The sequence below is a fragment of the Eleginops maclovinus genome, chromosome 23, assembly GCF_036324505.1.
Source record: "Eleginops maclovinus isolate JMC-PN-2008 ecotype Puerto Natales chromosome 23, JC_Emac_rtc_rv5, whole genome shotgun sequence".
Lineage (NCBI taxonomy): Eukaryota > Metazoa > Chordata > Actinopteri > Perciformes > Eleginopidae > Eleginops > Eleginops maclovinus.
The window spans coordinates 6,092,324-6,117,260 of NC_086371.1; the positions used below are offsets into that span (position 1 = coordinate 6,092,324).

The following is a 24,937-nucleotide window of genomic DNA, read 5'->3' on the forward strand; positions in this document are numbered from 1 at the left end:
TCATTTTAATTTCATGTCAGTTTCATTATAATTTTGCATTTTCATTTTAATTGGGCTCCAGAATTTTGAGCATTTTACATTTGGAAATTGAGGAAGGAACCACTAGCTATAATTACATTTTACACTCTGTTTGATTTGTTTTTAAGATATTGGCTCGTATCCCAAAAACTCACCATCAGAGTTAACACTTACCAGTCGTGATTGTACCAGCTGTCTTATTTCTTGACAGAGATAAATTACAGCTTTATAATAATGCTTGTTCTCTTGTGGCTACACCACACCTTTATCGTTTGTACAGCTTGCTAAGGTTTCACACACTAAATATCACACATCATTGGCAAGATGAAGTTCCGTATTAAATAGTGTGAACCTCAGCACATGCTAATACCTAGCGCTGACATTGCTTGCTGTTTGCTGAAAAAAAACGCTGGAAAACTCAGCATGCATGAGGCTTGTATTCCACATCAGAGTGTGATAGTGGAGCTGAGCACAAGGAATTGGGTAGGAGCACAGAGCGAATAAAAAAAAATGTTGGAACATCGCCTTATCTCCCGCTGCATCGTACTCCAATTTCACTCTGGTACCTCACGCTCACAACATGAGTTCTACAGCCTTCCCAAGACAACCATCAAACTGCTACTATTTAAAACACTTGGGATGATTTTATTAATGTTTCTAGTGCTACCTCTCCAAAAATAGGTGTATGAAAAAAAAGACAATTCTCTGCAGGATTTTAGATAATTAAATTTGGCAGATTGCAGGCATATTTTAAGGACTGCACCTCATCAGGAAAAATGATCATGACTCAAATGGTGCATGCCATAATAATATCCCCACTGAGTTTGATAAACATGATTTTTTTTCATTTGAGTATAAAGTTTTCAAAGTCTGTTCACTTAATTGTGAGTGAATACATTTAAGGGCGGATTACTAAATTAGATGTACCTACAGTCAATGGCAGAGAATAGAATGAACCATGTGAATACCAGAGAGCTTTCCAGTTCAAATCAGGCAGGCTATAACTTCACAAAGAACTTGGTAAGGGCATTGTCGGTTATATCCAAATTTGCTGTGCAAGATACTACTTTGTCATAAGAGCTACTGCCAAGTGTTCCTCCTGAAACATCAGTAACATCTCTCTTAATCAGCGCGCTCAAACTATCCCGGCTAATGAAGTGTGGTACATTGCGCTCTGACTCAAAATGGCCTCGAGTAGATGATTGCATTCTAGCCTGATATTTCCTTGGCATAGCGTACCCTTTTCAGAGGCTCGGATGAATGTAAACTTTGAATTTGAATTGTGGCAGCATAAAGCAACAACCTCTTATGATCCGACTCAATCAATTGGGATATGAAGTGACACTTTCTACGGAAGATGTGGTGATTGAACACTAACCGTGCAATGACCTTGAGCTGTCTAAGCTGTATGGACAAAACAGTATGTGCGCACCTATCATCAGCGGCGGCATAAATCACTATCACCACAGAGGACTCTAAATCAAGTGCTTGTCAGTGGGTGGGAACTAAGGGCCGTTGCGAACCAACAGGGCAAAAAGGGAGGACCCGGATCACCAGGTAATTGCAGATGTCAAGAAAAACACCAGGTTGGGAAATGTAAACAGAAACTCCAGAAAGTATTTATTAGGAAGCCTTCAGGGGGTTTTGTCACATAGTGGCCTCAGCGACTACCACAGGGATGTGAATATCTTTTAAATCCTCCACATTGACAAGGATTTCATTTCTTATGGAGCAAGGGTGTCACATGTGCAGACAGTAAATTATTCTCTACTAGACACTTGATTAAAAAAAGTGTCAAATATAAATCCCAGTATTATGATCTTGTTTAATATATTTCCTTTGACATGACCTCCTTGAAAATAAAGCACTCCGTTGACAGCATTAGCTACTTTTACAGCAATTAGCACTAATGAATTATGTGTGTGCAACCTCCCATAAAAGTGCTAGTCTTCAAAGCACGAGTGTGCTAATTTGACTCAATACCAACTAGCATTCACTGTGAGTAGCTTTCAGTGTTCTTTTAAATGAGTGAAGTGCTGCACTCAGGAACTTCTACTATAACCACCGTTCATTATTATATAATGATTGAAAAAAGTCACTGATCTCACTGTGATCATACTTTCAAAGCTGTGTTAAGACACCCAAGTTAGATTTTGTCTCAATTTACTTGCAGAGTTAAAACATATAAAGCATAATACTGACAAGTATAGCCATCTTTTACAACTCAACCACTTTAAGTGGTACTTCAGTATTTAACAGATATGGCGATTCCACACTTGTTTGTACTGTAACATTATAAATGTACACACAGTATAGCATTTCTGAGGAGCATTTCAAGGAGAAGAAGGCGTATTGCTATTTGTCATCATGTAGAATGCAGGTTTTTCACTTCAGCTGATTCTGTGAACTGATTCTACTTCAGCTTTTGTTCTGCTTTGTTCTTACCAATACCACTCCATTTAAATGGCTCAATTAGTCGGCAACAGAGCAGTGATGCTCGCTGCTTGTTGCTATTCTCAAATGCATAGGAGACAATCAGATCTTTAAAGTGTGTGGAGCACTTTTAATAAACCCCTCAGGTATCCCTTACTAACCACTCGGCTTCACTGAAATAGCTTTTAGAGATATTTTCAATTAGAAGTATTCCATTGAATTTCATTATGAAATGAATTGCCAGCCCCCCCCCACGAGACCAATGCAGATATATGGTAATTATTCTTGAGCAGTGCTTAATCCTTTGTTTAAGATCGACTTCACCAGTATGTGTGAAACAAGTCTTTTTTACGCCCTTTAAAGTGCAAACTATAAGCTGTAAAATAAGTGCTCCACTGGATAAGATACAGGTACCCTCTTACATATGTATGTCTTTTATAGCCCACTTCAGCATTTTCCCCCTCTCAGATTCAGTGAGATTCTGCCAGTGAAGTCCTTATGACATTTCAGATTCTTCAGAGCCTTTTTGAAGACCTGCCCAGCCACACGTTGCAGTTATAAATGTGCTGTCAATCCCTGTTGGATTCATGCGTCAAGGGAGTCCTTTTGTGAAATGAAATTATGTCTCGGCTCTAAAATCATCATGTGGTGCAGTGTCCCACAGACAGTACATTTTCTTGATAGAATATGTGTTGGAATTCTCTGCGGTGAAAAAAAAGAATAGCAGAGGTAACCCAAGTAGGATTTTGTGTCTTTGTGTGTGACTGTGTAGTTGTTTGTGTGGGTTTGTCCATGAAAATCACGAGTCAGGCAGTCATGCTTCACATCAAAGGCGGAAAATGTTACTTTTTTTGTTTCCCACACCCTTGATAGTGTTAGGATCGCGCACAAGGTCTGATTAGTCATGTGTAAGATCCGGCCAACTAGCCTTCTGGAATAGAAAGGAGCTCACAGTGATGTATGGTTACCTGCCAAAGTGGATGGTTGTGTAGACAAAGTGGTAATCCTCAAGATGTATTTTTTTCCTTTTTTCTCCCTTGTGTGTTTTCCTTTTCATTTATTTTGCCAACATCTTTTAGTGCCAAGCACACGTTTGTGTGGTGATTCCAGAGCTCTTCAATATTTTCCTTTTATTATGAGCTGCTGCTGCTGCTGCTGCTGCTGCTGCTGCTGCTGCTGCTGCTGCTGCTGCTGCTGCTGCTGCTGCTGCTGCCAATACAAAAGACATCTGGTCTTGATGATTCTTTCAGCAAATGTAAAAGTTTTAATGAAAAGATGATGGATAGTGTTAGTGGACTAAATAGTTATATGCACAAAAACATTGTTAACATTACAAATGTAACCTACAGCTGACATACACTTCAACTAAACAGTCCATCAGGATTTAGCCCTCTCAGAAGGTAGACTCCAAAGACCATCTTAAATGTATGTGCATAAGAGCTGAGCTCCACTTATGTCAAACCAAATCAATCTCGTTAAATAAAAAAATGTCCATCTGCAAACAATCTGAGTACTCTGAGAGAGTGACTCAAGATGGCACCACGCTGATCTCCGTGGGCAGGACGGCAAAGAAAAGCTTATCGGGACTGAAATACCGTGGCCCGGCTGCCGAGCTAGCTGTTCAAGAATAGCACCTGCTAGCAGGCCTCCTGTTGGGAGGGCAGGTGGTGATCTGGGGGAGAGCGATGGCAACGGTAGCGAGTGTGAAAATGAACCACCACGGCGCCGGCCACATCTGTAGTCTTTTTTCAGCCACGGATGAAAGCTGTCTGATTTTTCAAGCTCTCACCTTGAAATGCTAATGCTAACACAGAATTCAAGCTAATAGGCAGATTACATATTCCAAGGGCTTCGATTCCCATTGTTTCTAGTGTGCTCTCTCAAACTTTCAGCTCTTGCTTAGCCGTAGACAAATCCACCCACTCAATGTTTAGTCTTTTGTCCTCTGTAAGGATGTTTTCAAATGTCATCCCGATGACAAGCAATGTTGTGAGAGCAGAGGAGAGTCGGCTCGATGCTGCTTTTGTGTTACATGCTTCTCAATGGGACAGACAGGCGTGCACACAAATGCACTGCGATCACACTGACACCCGGCCATTCATTTGCTCTCTTTCCCTCTCAGTCTCACACTCTCTTGATTGTCTCTTTTCCTTCCCTCTCCCTCACTCTTAAAGGACACCACTTTGCTATCACAAGAGCTGGCTGGATTAGCATAGTAATGTGCCTTGTTGCATCACACTGGCTGTAATCAATTAGCCGGTCATCCACTGTGTATAGCTGCAGACATTTACACTGGTCTGCTGTTTGTTAATCATGCCCAACAGCATCATTTCCAGACTCTTCAGTCTGCTGTTTAAAAAAAGGCAGACATGAAAAACATAAACACCAAAATAACATAAAAGGACAAATGCAATAAATCTCCAAGGCAGAATGTTATGTCTATAAAGTTGGTACACACAGATTCTGACTCATTTTAGTTTTACTTTATACTCATACAAAGTGATATACTGCAAACAACTGTAAAATAGCTGACACTAATTTTAAACCAACCTAAGCATGCCATATGTTTCTGCTGATAATATGTGCGTTCAAGTTGTAACTACCTTCTGAGAATACACAATTTTAGGATTTATTGTATATATTATTATTTACATGTTGACGTAAACAGCGTGTCCCAATTTCCTCTTAATTTGAGTCGTTTTTTAAAATGAAAAACCCACATATGTCTTTGACGTTGATGTAGTTCAGGCGTCTTTGACTTTACGTACATGAGACCGTTATGTACAAACACTGTTGCATAAATAAAATCCAGGTGGATTCGAGACCTTTTTATTTACAGGGAGAACTGTCGCCACATCATCTCGGCAACTTGCAATTGGTAGTCACCTTCCACAAATAGACTACATAAACACAAACATGAACTCACACCCTCACGACCATTTCTGTCCACCTCATCAGATTGCATCCACTTACACTTAACTCCCTCGATAGCGCAGTCTGTTTGCCCGTGTGTCAGACTACACGTCTGCCGCCTCCAACGTTCTGCAAGTTCTGACCTCAATTCATACCCAACTGCACATTAAGGATTCTGCCGCAGCAACAGTACAGATTGTTCCAGATTGAAGCATCTGAACTTTTCCCGGTTCGCAGACGCCCCTCAGCATTGTCATTCCAGCGGTGACACGCTGTAACCTTTAACTGGAATCCCTGTCTGTCCACAGCATCACGTGTCAATTGGAGCATCAAGGAGCCAGACGATCCAAATCTGACATTTGTTCTTTTTCACAAGAATTGATCAGAGCAGATTTTAGCTCAGATTTATCCTCACAGGAGACAGAAGGTGGCTGGAACATCAGTGGGCTGAAATACGAGCAATGCATTGTGGTGTAGGTTTATGAAGTGCCCTTTGTAAAACAAACCTGTTAAAACGATTGAACAAATATCTAATTACCGCCTTCCCTGTGCATGTTTTTGGACTGCTAATATTGTAAATTCTTCAGAAACAACATTTTATCTAACTCAAAGAATACTAATGAAACAGTTTAAGCCATGTGGGCCATTGTTCCTATCAAATAATCAGGAAAACTGTGACAACTAAGTGCCATTACATGGATTTTCAGTGCTTAACTGCTCAGCTTTAGATTATGCACCCAATTAGCTTCTTTAGTACAGATTCAAAGTCTGGATTAAAAAGCCGTTACAAAATGAACATAAGAGACTTTACAGATGCCGCAAAAATAATTGATGAACAAACACTACTCCATCAATTTATTGGTTTATTTAAATAACTGGTGTCCATGGCAATCCTCTCCTCTGGGACTTGAAAAACGTTGGATAAGGCTTTTAGCAGAAATTATAGTGTGAAGTAGCAAGAAAGAAGGCCTGCTTTTTCTGGCCCTTCGTAGCACTTTACCAAACTTTATTTAACTCCCAAATGTTCCATTCAATATATTGCCGCGGTTCTAGTGCTGCAGCTAATTTCAATATACCAGGAAAATCTTTCAAAAGTGGATCTAAAATTGGCCTCCTTTGAGGTAGCTCTTTCGCTAAAGCCTGAAATTCCAAGATGGTGCCAATTTTCAAGATAGGCACTAATAATGGCCCAATATAAATGATCTTGGTGTCAAATCGTACATTTTTCACAACTTAGAAAACAAATTCAGACGTCAGGAATAACTCAGAAGTGTATTTTTTCACACTATATCTAAGCTTTTCAATAAAAAAAAAAACTGTGTTGAAGGTATTTTGGGGTGTAGGAGTTTCGCAGTAGAGGTAGTTCTGGTGACATCATGTTGTTCAGTGACAGCTATACGTTTAAATTTGACCTTTCCATAGTCAGAAATATATAATTCAATACCTAAATTAGCTAAATGTATCCAGTCATAAAGATTATTTGGTAAAAAGGTGTTTATTTTCAATTCAAGTGGCGAATAGACATTGCCCCAGAGGGATGAACATTAAAGCATTGGTGCTTTTATCCACTTTTGAAAGATTGCTTCAACTATCTGCACGATGGGCAGGTCTTTAGTGTCATTTTGTGTCAGTAAGTGTTAATAAGTTATCAAACTGCTCAAAATTATTAATGAGAAGAACTCATAGTTTTTTAAACAAGATGAAGTAATGATAGTGAGTAATTTGAAATAATTAAATTGAGAACGATAAAGAAACTTTATTAGCCAGAGTAAAGACTGTTGGCAATTTCATTTTTATTACATTTTTAAGTTTATTTTTCTGTAAATGGAGAAAGTGGAGACATGAAATTCTGCTATTCTGCTGGGAAGGAGCATTTGCAATGCATGGTCAATCTGTCCAATTTCCCTGGCCGTCCCCATAAGCCTACAGGCATTTGGGTATTAATCTCTAAGTAGTGGCAAGAGTGGCAACAAGGCTTAATTCATTTACTTAAGAGCTTTTCACATGGGGTTTAAAAGTTAATAGGACGATCACTCTGTAGTGCATTTGATTAAACCCTCTTAATTACCCCAGGTATAATGGGCTATTAGTAAAGGCCCCGTTGTAAAAGGGCAAGTGGGAGATGATTGTTTTTATGAGGTACTTTTTGTTCACCTCTTCGAATGTCAGGATTGAGCTAAATATTAGAATTAAACCCAGTCCCTCTTGCAGTGTTATACACATGGATGTCCCTGGTGTTAAATGGTTCACTGTCTTGCTTTGAGCTACTGAGGATAGTTTTGGGACAGGAGCAAATCGGGGTCTCGAGTCCAGCTGAAAAAACTGCATAACAAAGACGGACAGATACACAAAGCCTTGCAGCTTTTTGGATGCTGATTTATTTCATACTATTTTTTCCTATTTCTTCTATTCCTCTCTGCAGGCATTTTCTTTTTAAAACGGGCACAGGAACAACACCTTTCTTTGGCACAGCAGCCCCCGGGTACACCATGGCAACAGGGACGGTTTACTCCACACCGGCGCGACCTTTGCCCAGACACAGCCTCTCCAGAGGAGCTTTCAAGTTCAAGAAGTCCCCGAAACACTGCTCCTGGAAGTGCACTGCCCTGGTCGCTGTGGGGATTGCTGTGGTTCTGTCCATCATCCTCTGCTACTGCATAGGTAAGGGTGAGTTTGGATGATTTAAAGATCTTTTGAAATCTAGATGCATGAGGAAAATGAATGATCTGTAACACAGCCTAATGACAACATTGGAAAACAGTGCATGACAGATTATTGGATAATTTAATGTTAATGAGAGTTACAGATCAGCTAGTTTGGTCTGTTTGACCACACAGACCTTTTCCGAGTCAGATATATAATACGGCAGATTTGACTACTTGAGACTTCCTGCAGCTCTGTGTTTGCCCTTGAGAGCAAAAACATTCAGACTTTTGATATGATAATGCTAAATGACACGCTCACAAACAATATTCATTCCCCACATATTTATTTATTAGACATGTGCGCCAAAGGGTGTTGGTCCCAGCAATGAAAGAAAAACTAAAACAATTAATATAGCTTGAAAAGGAAAATGTCAAACCATAAACCATGCCATGGTTAGCATTCAGAACTGAACGTCTTCCACTCCTGATTTGCAATTTGTTTATAAAGACTAATGAGTGATTGACTTGGACGTTCTGTCAAGGAGTTGACACTTTGATTTGGACTGACCTGCAATTCATTTAAAAGCTGCTCTGCTTTTAATTCTCTTCATGTCTCAATATTACACGCTCATATACTTTCTCACTTTTACCCACAAGCTTTCCCCAACTCTTAATTTGTACGGTCGACATGTTAGCAACAGTTCAAGGCCACACTCCTACCAGCTTTCAAATTTGCATCCTACACAAGTAGCAATTTAATAATCCTCCCTTTTTCTCCTCACATTGAAAGACTTCAGTCCCTGATCGTGCTTGGAAGCAGTTCAGGAGGTGAAAACCTTATCTTTAAACTGCTCATATTACCAGATATTCCATGCTGAACAGCTGCACAGATAGGGGGCTTAGACCAGAACTTTGATTCTCTGGAGGGGCAATTCAAGGAAATATCAGCCTGTATTTCCGAGGCTGGCATGAGGATATTTTTATGTAGGGGATGACTTTTCGTGTTAACACTATTAGATTCACAGTATTGAATGTTTACACCTTGATATTGTGTATTTGAAACCATCTAGCCAGACCAAATTAACTATACACCGAGGCTTTGGTACGAACGTTTCACTGTGCATTTGTTGTTATTGTCGGATTTGAAGTTGCAGCACAAGCTTGTCACCCGAGTGCATGAAAACCAGCAGTTTGTGTGCCAGTGGTGACATATTTCTTTAGGTTGTAGGGAGAGAAAACCTGGCTCCATTATCTTCACTGGCATTAGACAATCTTTAGACATGTCATTCGGTCAAAGGGAACAAATGATAGACAAGCTCCCTAGAGTGAATGTAGCCGCTTAATCTGTATGAAGTTTGATCGCTGCCAGGAGTATTTCTATTTCATTGCGTTTTCCTTTTTGCAGAAATTGAAGATGTCCTGATATGATTCAGTAGCGTCTGTCTGACTAAGCTCTCGGTCCGATATGCAGACATGGCCCGAGTACAGTTTCCAACAAGACATTCCTGTCTGTTTTCTTTTGACAGGGTGCTGTGCATCATCCCCAGACTTTGGATCCCCAGTTCACAGACTATATTTCCTCAGGGGTTTCTGTTACAACAGAAGCAGGCCAGTTCAAATGCCCAGCACAGATGGCAGCTTCAAAAATGAAACAGTCGAGGAGCTGATCTCTTATAACAAAGGAAACAGAAGCAAACACTTGATCTTGAAAGAAGACCTTGGTCCACAAAGCCTTTGTTGTGCTTGAACGATGATTGCTTAAGACTCTGTTAAACAGGAAATGCTTTTATCTCGGCCAGAAAGATAAACTAATGCTCATCCTCCCCCACCCCCCCCTCCTTTGGGCATTATTTCCTATGAGAAGACTTTCGGATGTTTTTTTTTACAGCGTGTGTCAAAGCTGACTTCTTGCTAACCTTTAGAATCTCGACCAGAGCAATAAACCTGTTACAGATTCATGTCTCCTCATGCCCTCCCTTGTCATCCAAGCCCTTAATCTTTACACTGTGCCTCTCTCCCTCAGAGGATATATAAGTATTCAGCATGCTTGGAGGCAGAGGAAATGTGACACAGTTGTATAAGGAGATATATGAGGTTGTTGGGAAGATCCTATAACCAGTGTTTTATTGGGAGATGGAAAGGGGAGTGCTCTCTTGGAGGATAGGTCATAAATGTGCTATATCAATATTCACAATGGCCTATTGACTTAACTGTTTTCTTGCTTGTTTTCATTCATGATGTCATAAAATTAGTATGGATATATACATACATTTACATCTTAGTCCCTCCTCTGCGTGGAGGGTTCAGTTGCTATTTTTATTTGTGCTGGTGACAGATCTGCTCAGTTTACACAGGGAAAAGGAGCGGAAACCTCTCATTTGTTCAGCTGTTGTCACTAACATGTGTAGCAGATTGGATTCATTCACAACATTTCCATCTCGACATTCACCAACTTGTTTAATTGTAGACCTGTAGGTTGCTTGGGAATTGTACTTTTGGCCTGATTCCACCGTGTGTTCCTGTTGCTCCATCTCCTATGGTGTGTGTGTGTGTGTGTGTGTGTGTGTGTGTGTGTGTGTGTGTGTGTGTGTGTGTGTGTGTGTGTGTGTGTGTGTGTGTGTGTGTGTGTGTGTGTGTGTGTGTGTGTGTGTGTGTGTGTGTGTGTGTGTGTGTGTGTGTGTGTGTGAGAGAGTTAAACAGATGCAGCCCAGTGCCACTTGCCTCAGGTGTCTGAGAGTGTTTCCACCACTTCCTCTCGCTTTCATCCAGCGCCAATTCACCTGCCAGGTGCAATGACTCAAATAGACACAATGTGCACTTATGCTTTAATACTTTTTTACTGTCAGCCTCGCATGGTCCCATTAGTACAAATACAGGCACACCTACATCTGTTACACGTTAAACTGTAGCATATTATTCAATTTTAGTTTTTGTTCAGGTTAAGACTGATATGCCTCAAGATATTTTAGAAACAAATATTTCAGATAAAAGGCTTTCTTATTGAATTCATTTGAAGAAAACCGTGAAGAACAGCCATGAAACTGGACCCTGGCTGACAGCAGCTCCTGTAATTCAAATGAGGCAAACCTGCTGAGGTGAGGCTTTCCAGTTCCAGTTCTGCAAACTAGCCTGATTGGAGGATTTCAGCAATTGTTCAGATACAGGGGAGGCCAATCAGGACCAGGTCCAGCTTTGATGCACTGATTGGATGCAGAAACAGCATGTGGATTCTTGCAAATGCAATCCAAATTGAACCGCACAAACAAAATCAAATGCGCACAATATGCTCACTGAGCATGTTGATCAAAATGTTTTAAAGGAGAAGACAATACATTTCTTTTGTCACACATAAATATAGAACAATATATAATTAATATAAAATATAATAATATAAAAGTGTTTAAATGAAGCGTGGATTTTGTTGTGTTAGCAGTGGCTTTGTAAAAGTGCATCTCATAGAATTTAGGAAGAATCTAATTTACTGCAACCTTGTACGGCACAAATGTAATTTATTGGAAAAGGCTAGAATCAATTTTGGATTTTTTTATGATTTTCAGTGAAGGCTGGTTGATTAAAATGATGGCTCTCATGAAATTGTTGACAGGGTGTGCTCTTTTGGTTTTAACAAGGCCGTGCCAGCAGGGGAGAGTGGTTGATACAGGTTGTTTCCACTCATCGGTGATGAGCACCGTGTTGGAAAATAAAAAGTCTGCTCCTGATACTAATCTAAAACTAACACAAAATCAAGAAATCCCACAGAGACTTAGCCAGGGAGACAGGGAGCTTGCTTCAATTGCCACAGGAGCAGAACAAAAAATACCTTGTGTCGGTCGATCTCTTGGCGCAGAGTTGAGTTTTCTGTAGATACCAACCTAGGAAACAGGAACATCTTAGCCATGCTCTGAGCTTTGTGGCTTACCCGGAGGAGTCCCCCAGGATGTTTCTGTGGGGATTTGCAGGCAGATTCCAGCATAAAACAATGTTTATCTCAATAATTTTGAGGCTGTTGAGCTCCAAGTAGTTGTTGGCACACTGGGGCTCCAGATGGGTCACCTCTCTCTGTGGTAAATGGACTCATTATTCTCGGTGATGATAGCCATCCGACAGGCGTCCTCTGCATATTTTAACAGGAAACACTTAAGAGGTTTTATTCTCATTTGTGTTTTTAAATGCCTAAGTTGCTAGGTTTCATTATTTCCCACAAAGAAGAAATGTAACTTTCATCTGTAAAATAATTAGCCCTTTTTTTTCCCCAGGTAACAATCCCAACACAATATTTCATGAACTAAATAGGGATTTTGCTCTGAGAGCTGCCAGGAGGATTATCTGGGGCTCATGTTGTTCTTTCCAGTGCAAACGTGATTGTGCTTCTGTACACTAAATATCATGTGGATGTCAGAGCTCAAACAAACATTTTGTGAACTTACAAATTCAACCTCCCTTTCATCGTCTGTGGAGGTGTTCCTCAGGGCAAATTTTGACTTCTGAGATTAGAGGCTAGCTTTTGCAGCTTCTTGCTCAGTAAGAGAATTGCTCACGGCCCATAAATATTAATTGAACTGGCCTAGGCTGCAGGAATAACTTATGCAAATTCACAAATTGAGGGCTATTCACCTCAAAGCAATTTGTTGATGAGGTAAGTGTGGATTCAGGTCCTGGCGCACAGCGAGTGGTGAAGAGGGGAAGGCTCTTGGTGGTTCTGCGGTGTGTCTGATACACAAGAGCCCACCGCTAGACACTACGAAAATTTGCTGCAAGTGGAAGATGTGAGCGTAACATATTAGGCTGTAGAGAGTCTCTGAACACATCTGTTAAATGGGCTAAAGTCTGTAATCAGGAACCAAGTCAGTGGAAAGGTTTTCATACTCTCATTTTGACTTTTACCATGAGAATGACATTTGTAGGTTAGAGTAAATGTGTAATGATATTTGCTTCGTTGTCCTCAATAGAGAACGACCTTTCATCTGGCACTATCATTGGGTCAAACTTTAAAATGATTTGCTTTAAAACCAAAACCACAAAAATTGACCCTGGACTCAGTTTAATTTGTTTTTAGAAAGGATAAGCTTTCCAATATTAGCACATAAATTCTTAGTTTGGATGGTTTCCTGGTAAATCATACCTGCTAACTCTTGGCATGTTACCATTTTCTCTGTTAGCATGCTAAGGTTTGCTCTCAGCTCAAAGCAGCAATGTGCCTAAACACAGTCTCACAGATCTGCTATACAGTATCACATTAGCATCGAAAATACAATAAAAAGTTTATCTTCAGCTCCAACCACTGGAAAGACGTGATATAGAAGATGGTTGGATATGAGGAAGAAGAAGAGCACCGTTATTAAGCTGCTGTCCTGTCCTCTGTTCTTCTTCAGAAGAGTCAGCTTAGAAAGACATTACACTAAACACTAAATATTAGGTTTCTTGATACAGGTTTGTTAATGAACAGATTATGCTACCCTTGAGTAATACCTTACCATGCTTTCACTTCACAGTGACAATCATTGTGTTGGGGTAGATGTTACAAAAAAAAACATTCAAAGGTGTTTTATTTTGAGTAAATGCCCCATAGTCTCATTGGGTCCTTGCAATTTTAGTCCAAGCAAACAGTGTTTTTAAGGAATCTGGAGCCATTCCTCTAACCAACAATATATTAATCCAATAAATGGAGATATTTACACATACAGAAACAGTTTGTATTTAATTGTAGACGTTTTCAGTCCAATGATTGGATTTAGTGTTGGGGTACTAATTCACTATTTGTATAACTATGTTTGATTCTTGGTGGATTATGTTCAGTTGAAGATTAAGTTTGGGTCTATCTGTGTTGCCAGGGAATGTGCATATAAGCACTCAAATGCTCAAACTAAAGCTGAAGTAATATTCAGAACATTTTGAAACCATAAAATCAATAAACACAGGACATCTCAATAATGTAGGAAAATATGTGAAGCAAAAAGAAACAAAACTGCATGGATTATAGGTTTTCACGCTGGGTCCATTCAGAGAAAAAAGTCTGACTTGTCAAAGAAAGATATTGATGGACCAGTCAGCATTCATGTGTGTTTCTGGGTTGATTCAAATGCAACTAACATTGATTTTGACAAAGAGGGTGATGCAGGCTGAATGTAATGTGTTACCAAACAACAGATCTAGATGAAATCTTCTAAATTTAAGTGGAACGTAAGGCTACAGTGCACATGTCCATTTGAACTACCAAGGTGTAGAGTGCTTTGTGTATTCTGATGATGCTTTTCCCAAGCTCAAAGCAAAACACGAGTCTTATTTCTTTACAAAGTGCAGATTGATACACTGTCCGTACTAGCTTACAATCTCTGTTTTGCTCTCTTTCACATTTGATATTCTCTCTGGCCCCAGATCCACTTCTTATTTGCTACAGTCAATATCCATCTTCCTGGTGAGTGTTCGAGAAAAGTTCCTCTCGCAGATCAAATGGTCGGAAATCAAGATGCTTCCTCAGCATGTTCCCTGGATGGTGACTTTGAAGGAGATTGGCCCTCTCGCTGTGCTCACAGTAGCACCTCAGCTTCCCAAAACAACAAGAACACAGTTTGATTGCCTCCAATACTGAGACAATAAAGCAGGTTTGCTGAATGAAAGCCAGCAAAGTTTAGTTATCTAACACAACTAGAGGAGTGTTGCAGCTTCTTACACTCACTTCCTCCTCCTGCTGTGACTGCCTGTCTCAATAAACCGCCTCAATCCTTCTTAAAAGACTCTCACACTCTGCCTCTCCCTGCATCTTACTCACAAACACGCCACTGCATCTCCATGTTTTTCCAGCTTTTTATCAGACTGAATTAAAGAGTTCAACACTTTCCCAGTGTGTCATTTCTGCTTGTCTGTAGTGAAAGCTTTTTATGAAAATACAAATTCTGCTCTCTTTGATACAGGAGCTGTTTGTGTGCAGACACTGTGGCACATTAATGAACAGCGCTCCCCAAGGAAACATGATAGAGCAACAGGGTTCCTGAGTATTGATCTAAATGACTTTGTCTGGACTCTGTCAGTGCGCTGTTTACACAAGCCCACCCATTGTTGAGTAGCCTGAAAAAATGGAGAAGTTGGAACTTAAACTGTTGTGTTTTTCTGCCTGCATTGGATCCAGCCATTGTGCTCTCCCACAGGTCTTTTGTGCTTAAGCGGCTTGCAATTGTTCAACTTATTTGCTTATTTGTTTATCCATTTCAACAAACCCACGCAGCTTTTTTGTGTATTTCACAGCAATGCACCTTTTTGGCCTCAATTGGCAGCTCCAAGAGTTGGACAACCAGCCGGCTTTTGAAAATGGAGGAATTGGGAAGACGGGGCCCACTCAGCCGAGCATAGTGACAGCTCTGGCTGCTGACGGTGAGAAAATAAAAGACTGACATTTGAATAAACTGCTAATTAACATTCAAATAAGCCTTGATGGTATTAGTGCTCAAAAAATATATTGCTTATTCTTTTGTTGGCTTCCATGTCTCTTTATTTCTTTCAGTCAAGTTTATGTCGGCATTGCTTTTTAAAGATATATTGTGGTATTTAGGGTTACGTTTTTAACATTCAGAAAATAAATCGTCAAGAAAACAAACGAATGGCTTGGCAAAAGCATGGTGTATGGACCAGTTGTCTGGCTCTGTTTGCACAAACACTTTAAATGTGAAAATAATCACAACTTCAGTAGAACTAGATGAGGTTTTGTGTAATTAATGCTTTTTAAATGAAATGCTGATACTTGAAGAAAAAAAAAGGTTAAAGAATACTAATTAATTAAATCAAGAAAAGGTTCAAATGACGATTAAGAAAGACAAGTTCAACCAGCAAACCATTTGGCCTCATGAATGATTTGGTGCTCGATGCCAAGTCAGCCTTTACAGTTTATTGAGATCTTTCACCTTCTGAATATTAATCGACTGATTCCAGACAGCGTTGCACTACCTAATCATAATCTTAGACCATTGTGTATTCAACAACACGCAGCCAGGCCAACTCAACTCACCTTTACAGCAAAAGCCACCAAATTAATCTCTGACCACATCGCTGTATTTAGAATGCACAGCCACGAAAGCTTTAATTGAGTTGAGTAGGCCAGGCAAAAGCTCAATTGTTTAAACTCGGCTAGATTTAAATCCTCATAAGTACTGCTAATTAAGATAGCATGAGGCAGGTTTTGGACTGTTTAAAGGCAATCAATAGCAGGCTATTATTCTCCCCGGAGGTAAACTTGGCTACCAGTCTTCAGTTTGAATGGAGCTAAAGTGACAGCCAATGGCCTCATTACACACACAACACCCATGCATGCAAATAACGGAGGTCTGGCACGAACGAGTAAACTCACAGTGACTGTATACACAGGTCCACTCATTGGAACGCTTCTTATGAGAATCAGGGGCAAAGGTTGGGATGTTATTATGAAGCAGGACATTTCTGCATCATCCACCTAACAAGTTATAAGTCTATACCACAGTTTTTTGTAAAAAGCACAGATGTATTCCTTCCACGATACAGCTGCAAATGGCAAGGACTTTAAAACATTTCACATATTTTTCCACCTAACAGTGAAATTTGTTCTTTTAATAACACCTTGCAGACTACAATTTTTCATCTGTGCATGAGTCATTTTAAACTGGCCATCCCTCCATCTTTTGCTTCGCTGTAAGGACACAGTTTAAGGGTATAATTCCCTAAATAGTTTTGATTTGCTGTTATTGCTCTGGGAAGGTAGCACTCAGTATATATGACAGTTTCCATTAAGACCTTATCTGAGATGAGGCGGTGCTCTCTGAGTCATCAGGACCAGAGAAAAGACGTGAAATGCGGCCTGTTAGAGTCTTATAAATAGCCAATTATATCCGGTCATTTTTTTTTCACTGAGCAGTGCATCATGGACCACAGGGATCCATTACTTTTAATCCTCTCTTTCTTGGTCACTGCTCATTTGGAAAATATGTGACTGTCCTATTGTAAAGACCCTGCTTGGATAAAAATAATAAGATTGCCCTGGAAAGCAAACGATAGAACGCAGCCAATTATTGATATCAAAAATGAAGGTACATTTTAGATGAAAGCAGAGATTTTAACTGATGGCATGAAAGACTCTGTGATGACTGATTTATACAATATAGCCATAACTGGGGTGTTTTGAGGATTTTGCAACACCTTTCATAATCTGAGTTTGTGTGTGTGTTCCTGTCTTCCAGGAAGGACTAGCGTGCTAAATCAGGAGAACAACTCCATTGATACGGGACAGGTGGACATAGGGAAGAAGGCGGGTCAGAGCGTTCCACCAGGGGTGTTCTGGCGTTCTCAACTCAGCATGGAGCTCCCACGCTTCCTGAAGTTCAACATCTCGGTACAGAAGAACGCACTGATTGGAGTCTATGGACGAAAAGGTCTCGCACCATCCCACACTCAGGTAAAGCCTTTTTGTTGATGATATTAAATTGGATATATCGCTTGTAGATTAAAGACGCTATAGTAACATTTATATTAAAGGTCCCATTCCACACCTATTTCATTGATATTGTGTTAAACTCTGATGTCCTCTGATCGAGTTTGTAACATTATTTGACTGGGAAATGCCTTGGATCGCTTATTTCATGCCATTCTAAAATCTATGAAAAGCGTGGTAGAGAAGACAGCTGCTTGTCTCATGAATATTCAATATGTAAATAAGCTTTGTTCTGATTGGATATGCGCTACAGATGAGAACCCAGCTGTCAACATCCTGTTCCGTGTCACACTTTGTGTTGAAACTATGATATTTACATATCTTGCATGGGTACATTATCTCAGATAGGTATGTATACATTATTTTTACAAGCTAATCCTAATTTGCAGCAGCTGCTGTCATGGCAAATCCACGGGTCTTGGAGTAGCTAACATCATGGTGAATCCACATGGAGCTCATGTCAACACTGTTAGTAAAAGGTTGACCATTGCTCTCATCACCTCAGCTAGATATGTTAGAAGGTATAGTTGCTAGCTGCTTATTCTGACCACATATGATAACTAGCTTCTAGCTAGTGCTGCATTGACTGTTCATGCTAGCATTGACCAAATGGACTGAGTGCAACTGCAAACAGTAACATAAAAGTGTTATACTTACTGCAGGTGAAACGGTTGGCAAACGCCGTGATGTCACAGTTCCAGGTTTCAATACCAACTTTGATACAAAGCCTCTGTTGTATTTCCCAAAGTTGACGAAGTCATGTTCTTCAAAATGTGACACACACAGGACTATTCTGAGACCATAGGGATCTGGTATTCTTCCAAAAATAAACTGTAGCCATTTATCCCTCAAATCAACATTCTGGGGCAAAGCATGCAGTGTAGAAGTTCTGTTCTGGCATAAAAAACAGGCCCGTTGTCGTTCTCCGGGAAAAGATTTATTTAGTGGAAGATCCCCTATAAAGGAGCCTAATTGAGCTTTTGGGGGGTTTTCCATTTCCTGTAGCGTGTTGTATAGGTTTTTGTATAAGTTAATGGTCTGCAACGGCTAAAGTCCAATACTGACATCACTATTTTCCAATCACATTGTTATTGGCTAGCATTCCCACACATTGTACGTGATAGACTAAGGGGCGGGACAGCTCTAAGAAGCTGACCGATCACAACAGGGCCTTCCAGCTAACAAATCAGAGCAGGGTGGGCTCTGGTTTCAGACAGAGGCTGAAAACATGTCACAGTAGAGGCAAAACATATAAATATGAACCTGAACATGTGCATACTAGGGCCCTTTAAAACCGCTCAGGGTTTTTTGCAGCTGGATAAAAATGAGGATAACTATTGCTGACATTACTGGATCATTTCCCTGCCTTTAATTATACTATTTCTCCATGTGTTAATCACCACTCTTGCTCCTTTCACATTACACGTAGCCATGTAATCACTCCTTAATGAAAGACATTTATTATCACAGCTTTTAGGATGTAAAGAGGCCATTTCACTATGTCTTAAAAAAGCCTGAACATTAAACGGTAACACTTTACTTGAATGGGTGTTCATAAGACTGACATAACATTGTCATAACCATGGCGTGACACCTGTCATAAACATTAATGAATACTTATGACAGTTGTCGTTAAGTGTCATTCGGTAGGTTATGTCACTTTTAATGCAAAGGTGACATTGTTTGAGATGTCCTTGTTATGACAACTTGACATAAACCAAGACAACAAAACCATAAACATGTCATAGCAGACTTCCATATATGACGGTTTAATGTCGCGCTAAGATATCAAGCTAAGCGTTTTTCTTAACTTTGACAGTTAGGTCTGCTATGACATGTTTATGACAGGTGTTGTTGTCTTGGTTTATGTCAAGTTGTCATAACAAGGACATCTCAAACAATGTCACCTTTGCATCAAAAGTGACATAACTTACCGAATGACAACTGTCATAAGTATTCATTAATGTTTAACACAGGTGTCATGCCATGGTTATGACAATGTTATGTCAGTCTTACTAACACCCATTCAAGTGTTACCCATTAAACTATCAAACAATGTATATGAATATTATTTAATAGGATTTTTTATATGTTCTTATGAGATCCTTTAAATTTAATTCCCAACAAGTGCTGTCTGCCTTTGCACATTACAGCGAGGTATTAACATCGTTTCAGTTTCGTTTTCTCAACTTTGATTTGCCAGTGTGGACATGCACATCTTTCAGTTCCACTAAACGTCGGCAATTTGCAAATTGAAGTGTTTCCAAAATGTCTGATGTGTCACTTGAATGACATTTCCGGCATTTTGAATGTCCGATGTGTGATCATGGTGATGGAGTCACTCAGACAATGGCTATTTTCCAGCACACTTGACTGCAAAAGCTCTTAGCCTCACCTTCTTGACATTCTCTACTCATAAGGACGGGCTTCACTGAAGTGCAGGGCCACTCTCTGATTGTCGAAACTGAGATGTAAGGGACAACAGGTGAATCGGATTGCACTTTCAAGGTGAAAAAAGGAGGCCCAAAAAAAATAAAAGACCAAAAGGTACTAATTAACAAGACACTGCTTTTATGTCTCTTCCAATTGTTGCACAGACACTCAAGCTTGTCAATGCTCGACAGTGTGTCCATTGTGGCCGCCTCTAAATTACATACTGTTCAGGGACCAAGGGCACAAATCAATGCAATTACTTAACTGAGCATGAAAGACACCAATGAGAGATATTGACTGTTCGTTGTATTCACAGCTCGAAAGACAAGACAACATTTAAGTGCAACAGGCTTTCCACCTTTCTCAAACATAGACTTCCTCCCTCTGCTATTGAGTGTCTGTCTGTGCTGATACAAACCAAACGAGTTAGAAGAAAATAACTTCTGTAGTTTGTTTCCTAAGAAATTGCCCTCAGTTGTTCCAAAGTGCCAGACTAAGTTCACTCAATATAAAGGCTGAAGAAATTGCAGGCTCAGGGCGTTCATGCTCTGTCCACGGGGCATCCCGCAGTCTCTCCACGCCCAGCCTCTCTCCTGTTATTCACTGGTATTGTTGGATTGAGATGAGTTGGGAGGCTTTCAGTTCGGCTAATCGAGATGTATGCACTTCGCCAGGAGGTTTAGGTTTTGTGGGATGAACTGTTTTATTACTTCCCCCTCGAGCTGACAACACAAAGAAGTCGACTTCCGCCAGGTTAATATCCTCCCCCTGCCCCTCTGCTCCACTCAAAGGGGTTTAAATCACAGTGTTGACTTCACCTGCCCCTCGCTTAATGCGCTCTTTCCTGTCTTTTTCAAGTCAACTGCAAAGTTGCTTGGGTCCATGTTTGTCCCGTTTCTGAGCCTTAAATCCGGGTTTGATTTATTTTCTTGTCGCTGTTTTTAAACTCTTTTGAAGCCCATTGTGTTTCAACGAGGCTTGTGAACATAGTGATTTAAAGCTGCAATAATTCATTATTACCCACCAGGCAGGGAAGGACTTAATAACAAGATGGAGGATGCAATGCACTGACTTATTCACAGTTTATAAAGTCTTTATGCCCAAAGTCTTAGCCAACAGTTGCCTGGTTACACATTAAACAGAAATAGAGCAAAACCACGATTCAATTAGACTTGTGTTTCTTGCCACTTGATTCATTTAAGTGCAACATCTTTAAGCTTTGGTTTTGTCTCCAACAACTCTTGAGAAATAAATATCTGCCTCTTGAGCATTGAGATTATTGTTGTTGTTTTTGCTGTTCTTGCTGAAAACAGCTTTTTGCTGCTTTTGGAAATGGATTGGTTGATTGTGGAGCATGCAGCTAATGTATTGAAGTGAAAGAGGCCAAGAAAGCTCAATAAAGGTGCCGATTAGGATTTAAATCGGGTTTTGGGGGGAAAATCATATACATGCAGTGTTTCTATGATGGAATGCTACTATTAAAAACTATTGAAAAGAAAACTGGAGGAGGCACTTTATTTTTCATTCCATAATAACCTTTCAGCATAATTGTAATTCAAGTGGTCTCCCAGGGCTGTCAAAAAAAAGCCAGAATATAAAAACACAGCCCTCATACTGCAGCTCTCCTCCCTCCCGGCTCACTTTTGAGCCCCTCCCACATAAGCATGGGCATATGCGCTTCATACATCATCTTACGGGACAAGAACAGGCATCTGCATTTCTAGAGCAGCCAATAGGACGGTTTTCTCCACGAAATGAGCTGTGACTGGTCAAAGTCTACCGTCATGGGGTTTCATTTACTTAAGCCTGAAAAGAGAGCGAAAGGAGCTGCAGAAGTCTTTTTTTCTGACCATTTAAATTACAATATGCTGAAAGGCTACGATGGATTTTTTTCTCTCCATGAATATATAATCTAACCTAGCTTTAATTCAGATTTAAAAACACACATGTTGAATTGTTACTGGTAATGTTAAGGTTAGGGTTAGGTTATTATGACATGTTTTCAGATCATATTCTATTTCCATAAATAAAAGCACCCACATATCTAAAACAATTTTGGTAAGTGGGACCTCTTGCTGCCGAATCAGATATATTTTGATTTCCTTTCTCTCTTGACAACTGGACTCCTTACTTTACACTTCTTATTTTAAAAATGTGTTTTAAATTGAAGTGATTTATTAATGCGCAGACGAGTCTGAAATACACAGTCAAAAATCAATAGCTCAGCAGTTCATCAAAGCCCTCAAACGACCTCATCATTGTGTTTAAATCCGTCTTTAAACTAGCTTCAGTTTGTCATGCTTTTGCAGCCCATTTTTATCTCTTCCACCCTCAACGTTCACTATATGGGCTCAGTGCATCTGTGTAGCTAACAACAGCTTTAGCCATGGGATCTGTCTGCATCTGCTGTGCTCCTCTGCAGCCTATAGCCTGTTTGGGGATTGCTGGTTTGTTACACTGTTTTTCTGCTGCAGTGCTCTCCAGCCTAAAGCCCTCGTCAAAGAGAGGTTCAGGTGTTGAGCAGGTGCAGTGAGAGCAGATGCGTCGCTTTACTCGTTTCACTTGGCAGGAATGACTCGTTACTCCTTGTTTACCCCGTAAATCAATGTTTGCTTGAAAAAAATACTGAGAGACTGCTATGCTGCAATCCCAAAACATACAGTAGGAAATACAAAGGCCTGGGGTATATACTATGTTCTATTTGTTGTTTCATATATTGTGTGTGCTACTGTAGAAAAACGGAGGTATTTGCTTTAAACTATGATGTATTCATCCGCTGTTGGAGAGAGTACTGGGAACACACAGTATTAAAAACAAACAATAAATCAATTAAAACATTAGTAGCAATTTGGTATTAACTTTAATTAAAAACTGAGAAAAATAATTGCACATAGCTGTCATTGAAGAAACCTTTTCACTTAGTTTATCCTTTTATTTGTATTTTGTGCACACATTCGCAGTGAGTAACTGAATTCCTAAGTATATGCTTCCACACAGTGCATTATAAGCGTTAATTTAACAAATTATAATAAACACATTGCCAGACTCTGTTAAAGTGCACTCACCATCAGAATGTGCAATATGTTTTTGGAAATCTTTTGAGCCTTAGCCCCAGAGCCATATCAGCTTTATCAGTAGACAAACAACTCTCCAAACAACATCTATCAACTACAAATAAATGTGGACTGAGAATCAACATTTATTATACTGAAATATTTGCTGGGTACACAGACCTGTTCATTTTGTTGTGTTTTGCATAACCACTTTGAAGTGTTCTTCTCCGACAGTTAGGGAAATCACCAGAGGAGCCGCATACAAAACATCCTGCAGAAGAAAGCTTAAACTTTTTGAACTTTCTTGCGTCTTTCACTGCCTGATTTAATCATCCAAACGTTCAAATAACAATTATCTGCATCTGTTGTAATCGTTTCTGGGTGTTGTTTTGCAGTATGACTTTGTGGAGCTGTTGGACGGCAGCCGGCTTATCGCAAAAGAGCATCGGACTCAGAGTGAACCCGAGACGAGGGGACGGCAGGATCACCCGGTCAGCGTGCACCAAGCCGGGTTCATCCAGTACCTGGACTCAGGGGTGTGGCACCTGGCGTTTTATAATGACGGAAGAAATGTGGAGACAGTGTCCTATAACACCATCATCCAGGGTACGAGGACACACATCTGCTGCGGTGGCTGATGAGAGTGATTGGAATGATGTGTAATGACATGTTTGGAAGACTTTAATTTCCTTTAACAGCTGCGCCTGAATTAGCAAACAGTTAGGTTGTTGGAAATGTTGGCTTCCACTCAAACAAGCTGAGCTCTTAAAACTTTGAGCCACCTAAGAGGCAGATCTAAGTTTCCATTGGGGGCTAGTGGATTATTGTGCTCAACACAACAATATGAGACACTACACGCCATTGATTATTTCCTTCCTAACAACATCTTCAGCGTTCTGGAGTGTGTGAAATTTCCTTGTGGGTTTTGAGGTAGGAAAAAAACCCACTACGGTTGAGTTAATGTTTTTTCTATTTCCTTTTGGGAGTTCCATTGATCCGACCCTACAAATATGAAGGTATCGATGTGTCAGGTCAAAATTGCCTGGGTTCGACGCTGGCTCAATGAACATTCAATACAAGACAATTGCAATAACAAAAAAGTTTGCCCTCTTAACGCCGATCAAAATGAGGGCCCCGGTCTTATGGGGGGTGCTGTTCATGAGCGATGGTCTGTTGAATGAACACAAGATCTGTCTGTAGGATATGTCAGATTAACTTCAACTCAGAGAGGATTTGAGCTGTAAACACTCAGGAGATTGCCTCAACCCCTCGAATCAGTCATTCAAGGGGTTGAGGGGCGAGGAAGAGGCGGCAGAGGAAACAAAATGTGTCAAAGAAATGGAATTATTTTGTCTAATTTAAAATATGTGTGGCTTTTACTCAACATGGCTTGGATGGGAAGAGTCAGCCTGCAGTGTGCATGTTATGGAGGCTTAGACCTTAGTGGGACATGGACAAATAGCTGTAAATGTATGCCATGCCCGATACAGCTACCGCAGATAAGGGATGCTTAAAAAGCCTAGATTCATGCAAGGGATAAAGAAAAAAAAACGCTAGCATCTCGCTCGTCTCGCAGTACTTCTTCAACAGTTTCAGTTGTCAAATGTTATTTAAGCAGGAATTTGAGATTTGCCATAATACGACAAACCGGTGAGTTATTAATAGTTGGACTTTCTCGCTGCTGTACCCGCAGAATCTGTCACGGAGTGCACACACAACTGCTACGGGAACGGAGAGTGTGTGGCGGGATCATGTCACTGCTTCGCAGGATTCATTGGGCCGTACTGTTCCAGAGGTAATAATTATCTCATGTATTTCTCTTATTCTGTCTATCCGGACCATTATTCAAAGGTTCAGTTTCCCCTGAGTTAAAAAAATATGGATTTTTCTTTGTGTAGATTGCTTTGGTTTTATTTGCCCACCTTTGTAAGACGATGTGGGAAATTGTGTGTGGAGCTCAAAGCATTAGAAGACAAACGATCAGACGCAAA

The 24,937-nt window shown here is 40.2% G+C and overlaps 1 protein-coding gene across 1 annotated transcript in view; it reads left to right on the forward strand.

Annotated features, from left to right (window-relative positions):
- Window positions 1–24,937, forward strand: part of si:dkey-237h12.3 (teneurin-3) — a 138,730-nt gene that overhangs the window by 60,831 nt on the left and 52,962 nt on the right. Inside the window, 5 exon segments of the mRNA XM_063875682.1 lie at window positions 7,787–8,025; window positions 15,252–15,377; window positions 17,210–17,424; window positions 23,342–23,552; window positions 24,640–24,741. Coding sequence (XP_063731752.1) covers window positions 7,787–8,025; window positions 15,252–15,377; window positions 17,210–17,424; window positions 23,342–23,552; window positions 24,640–24,741 — 893 coding nt within the window.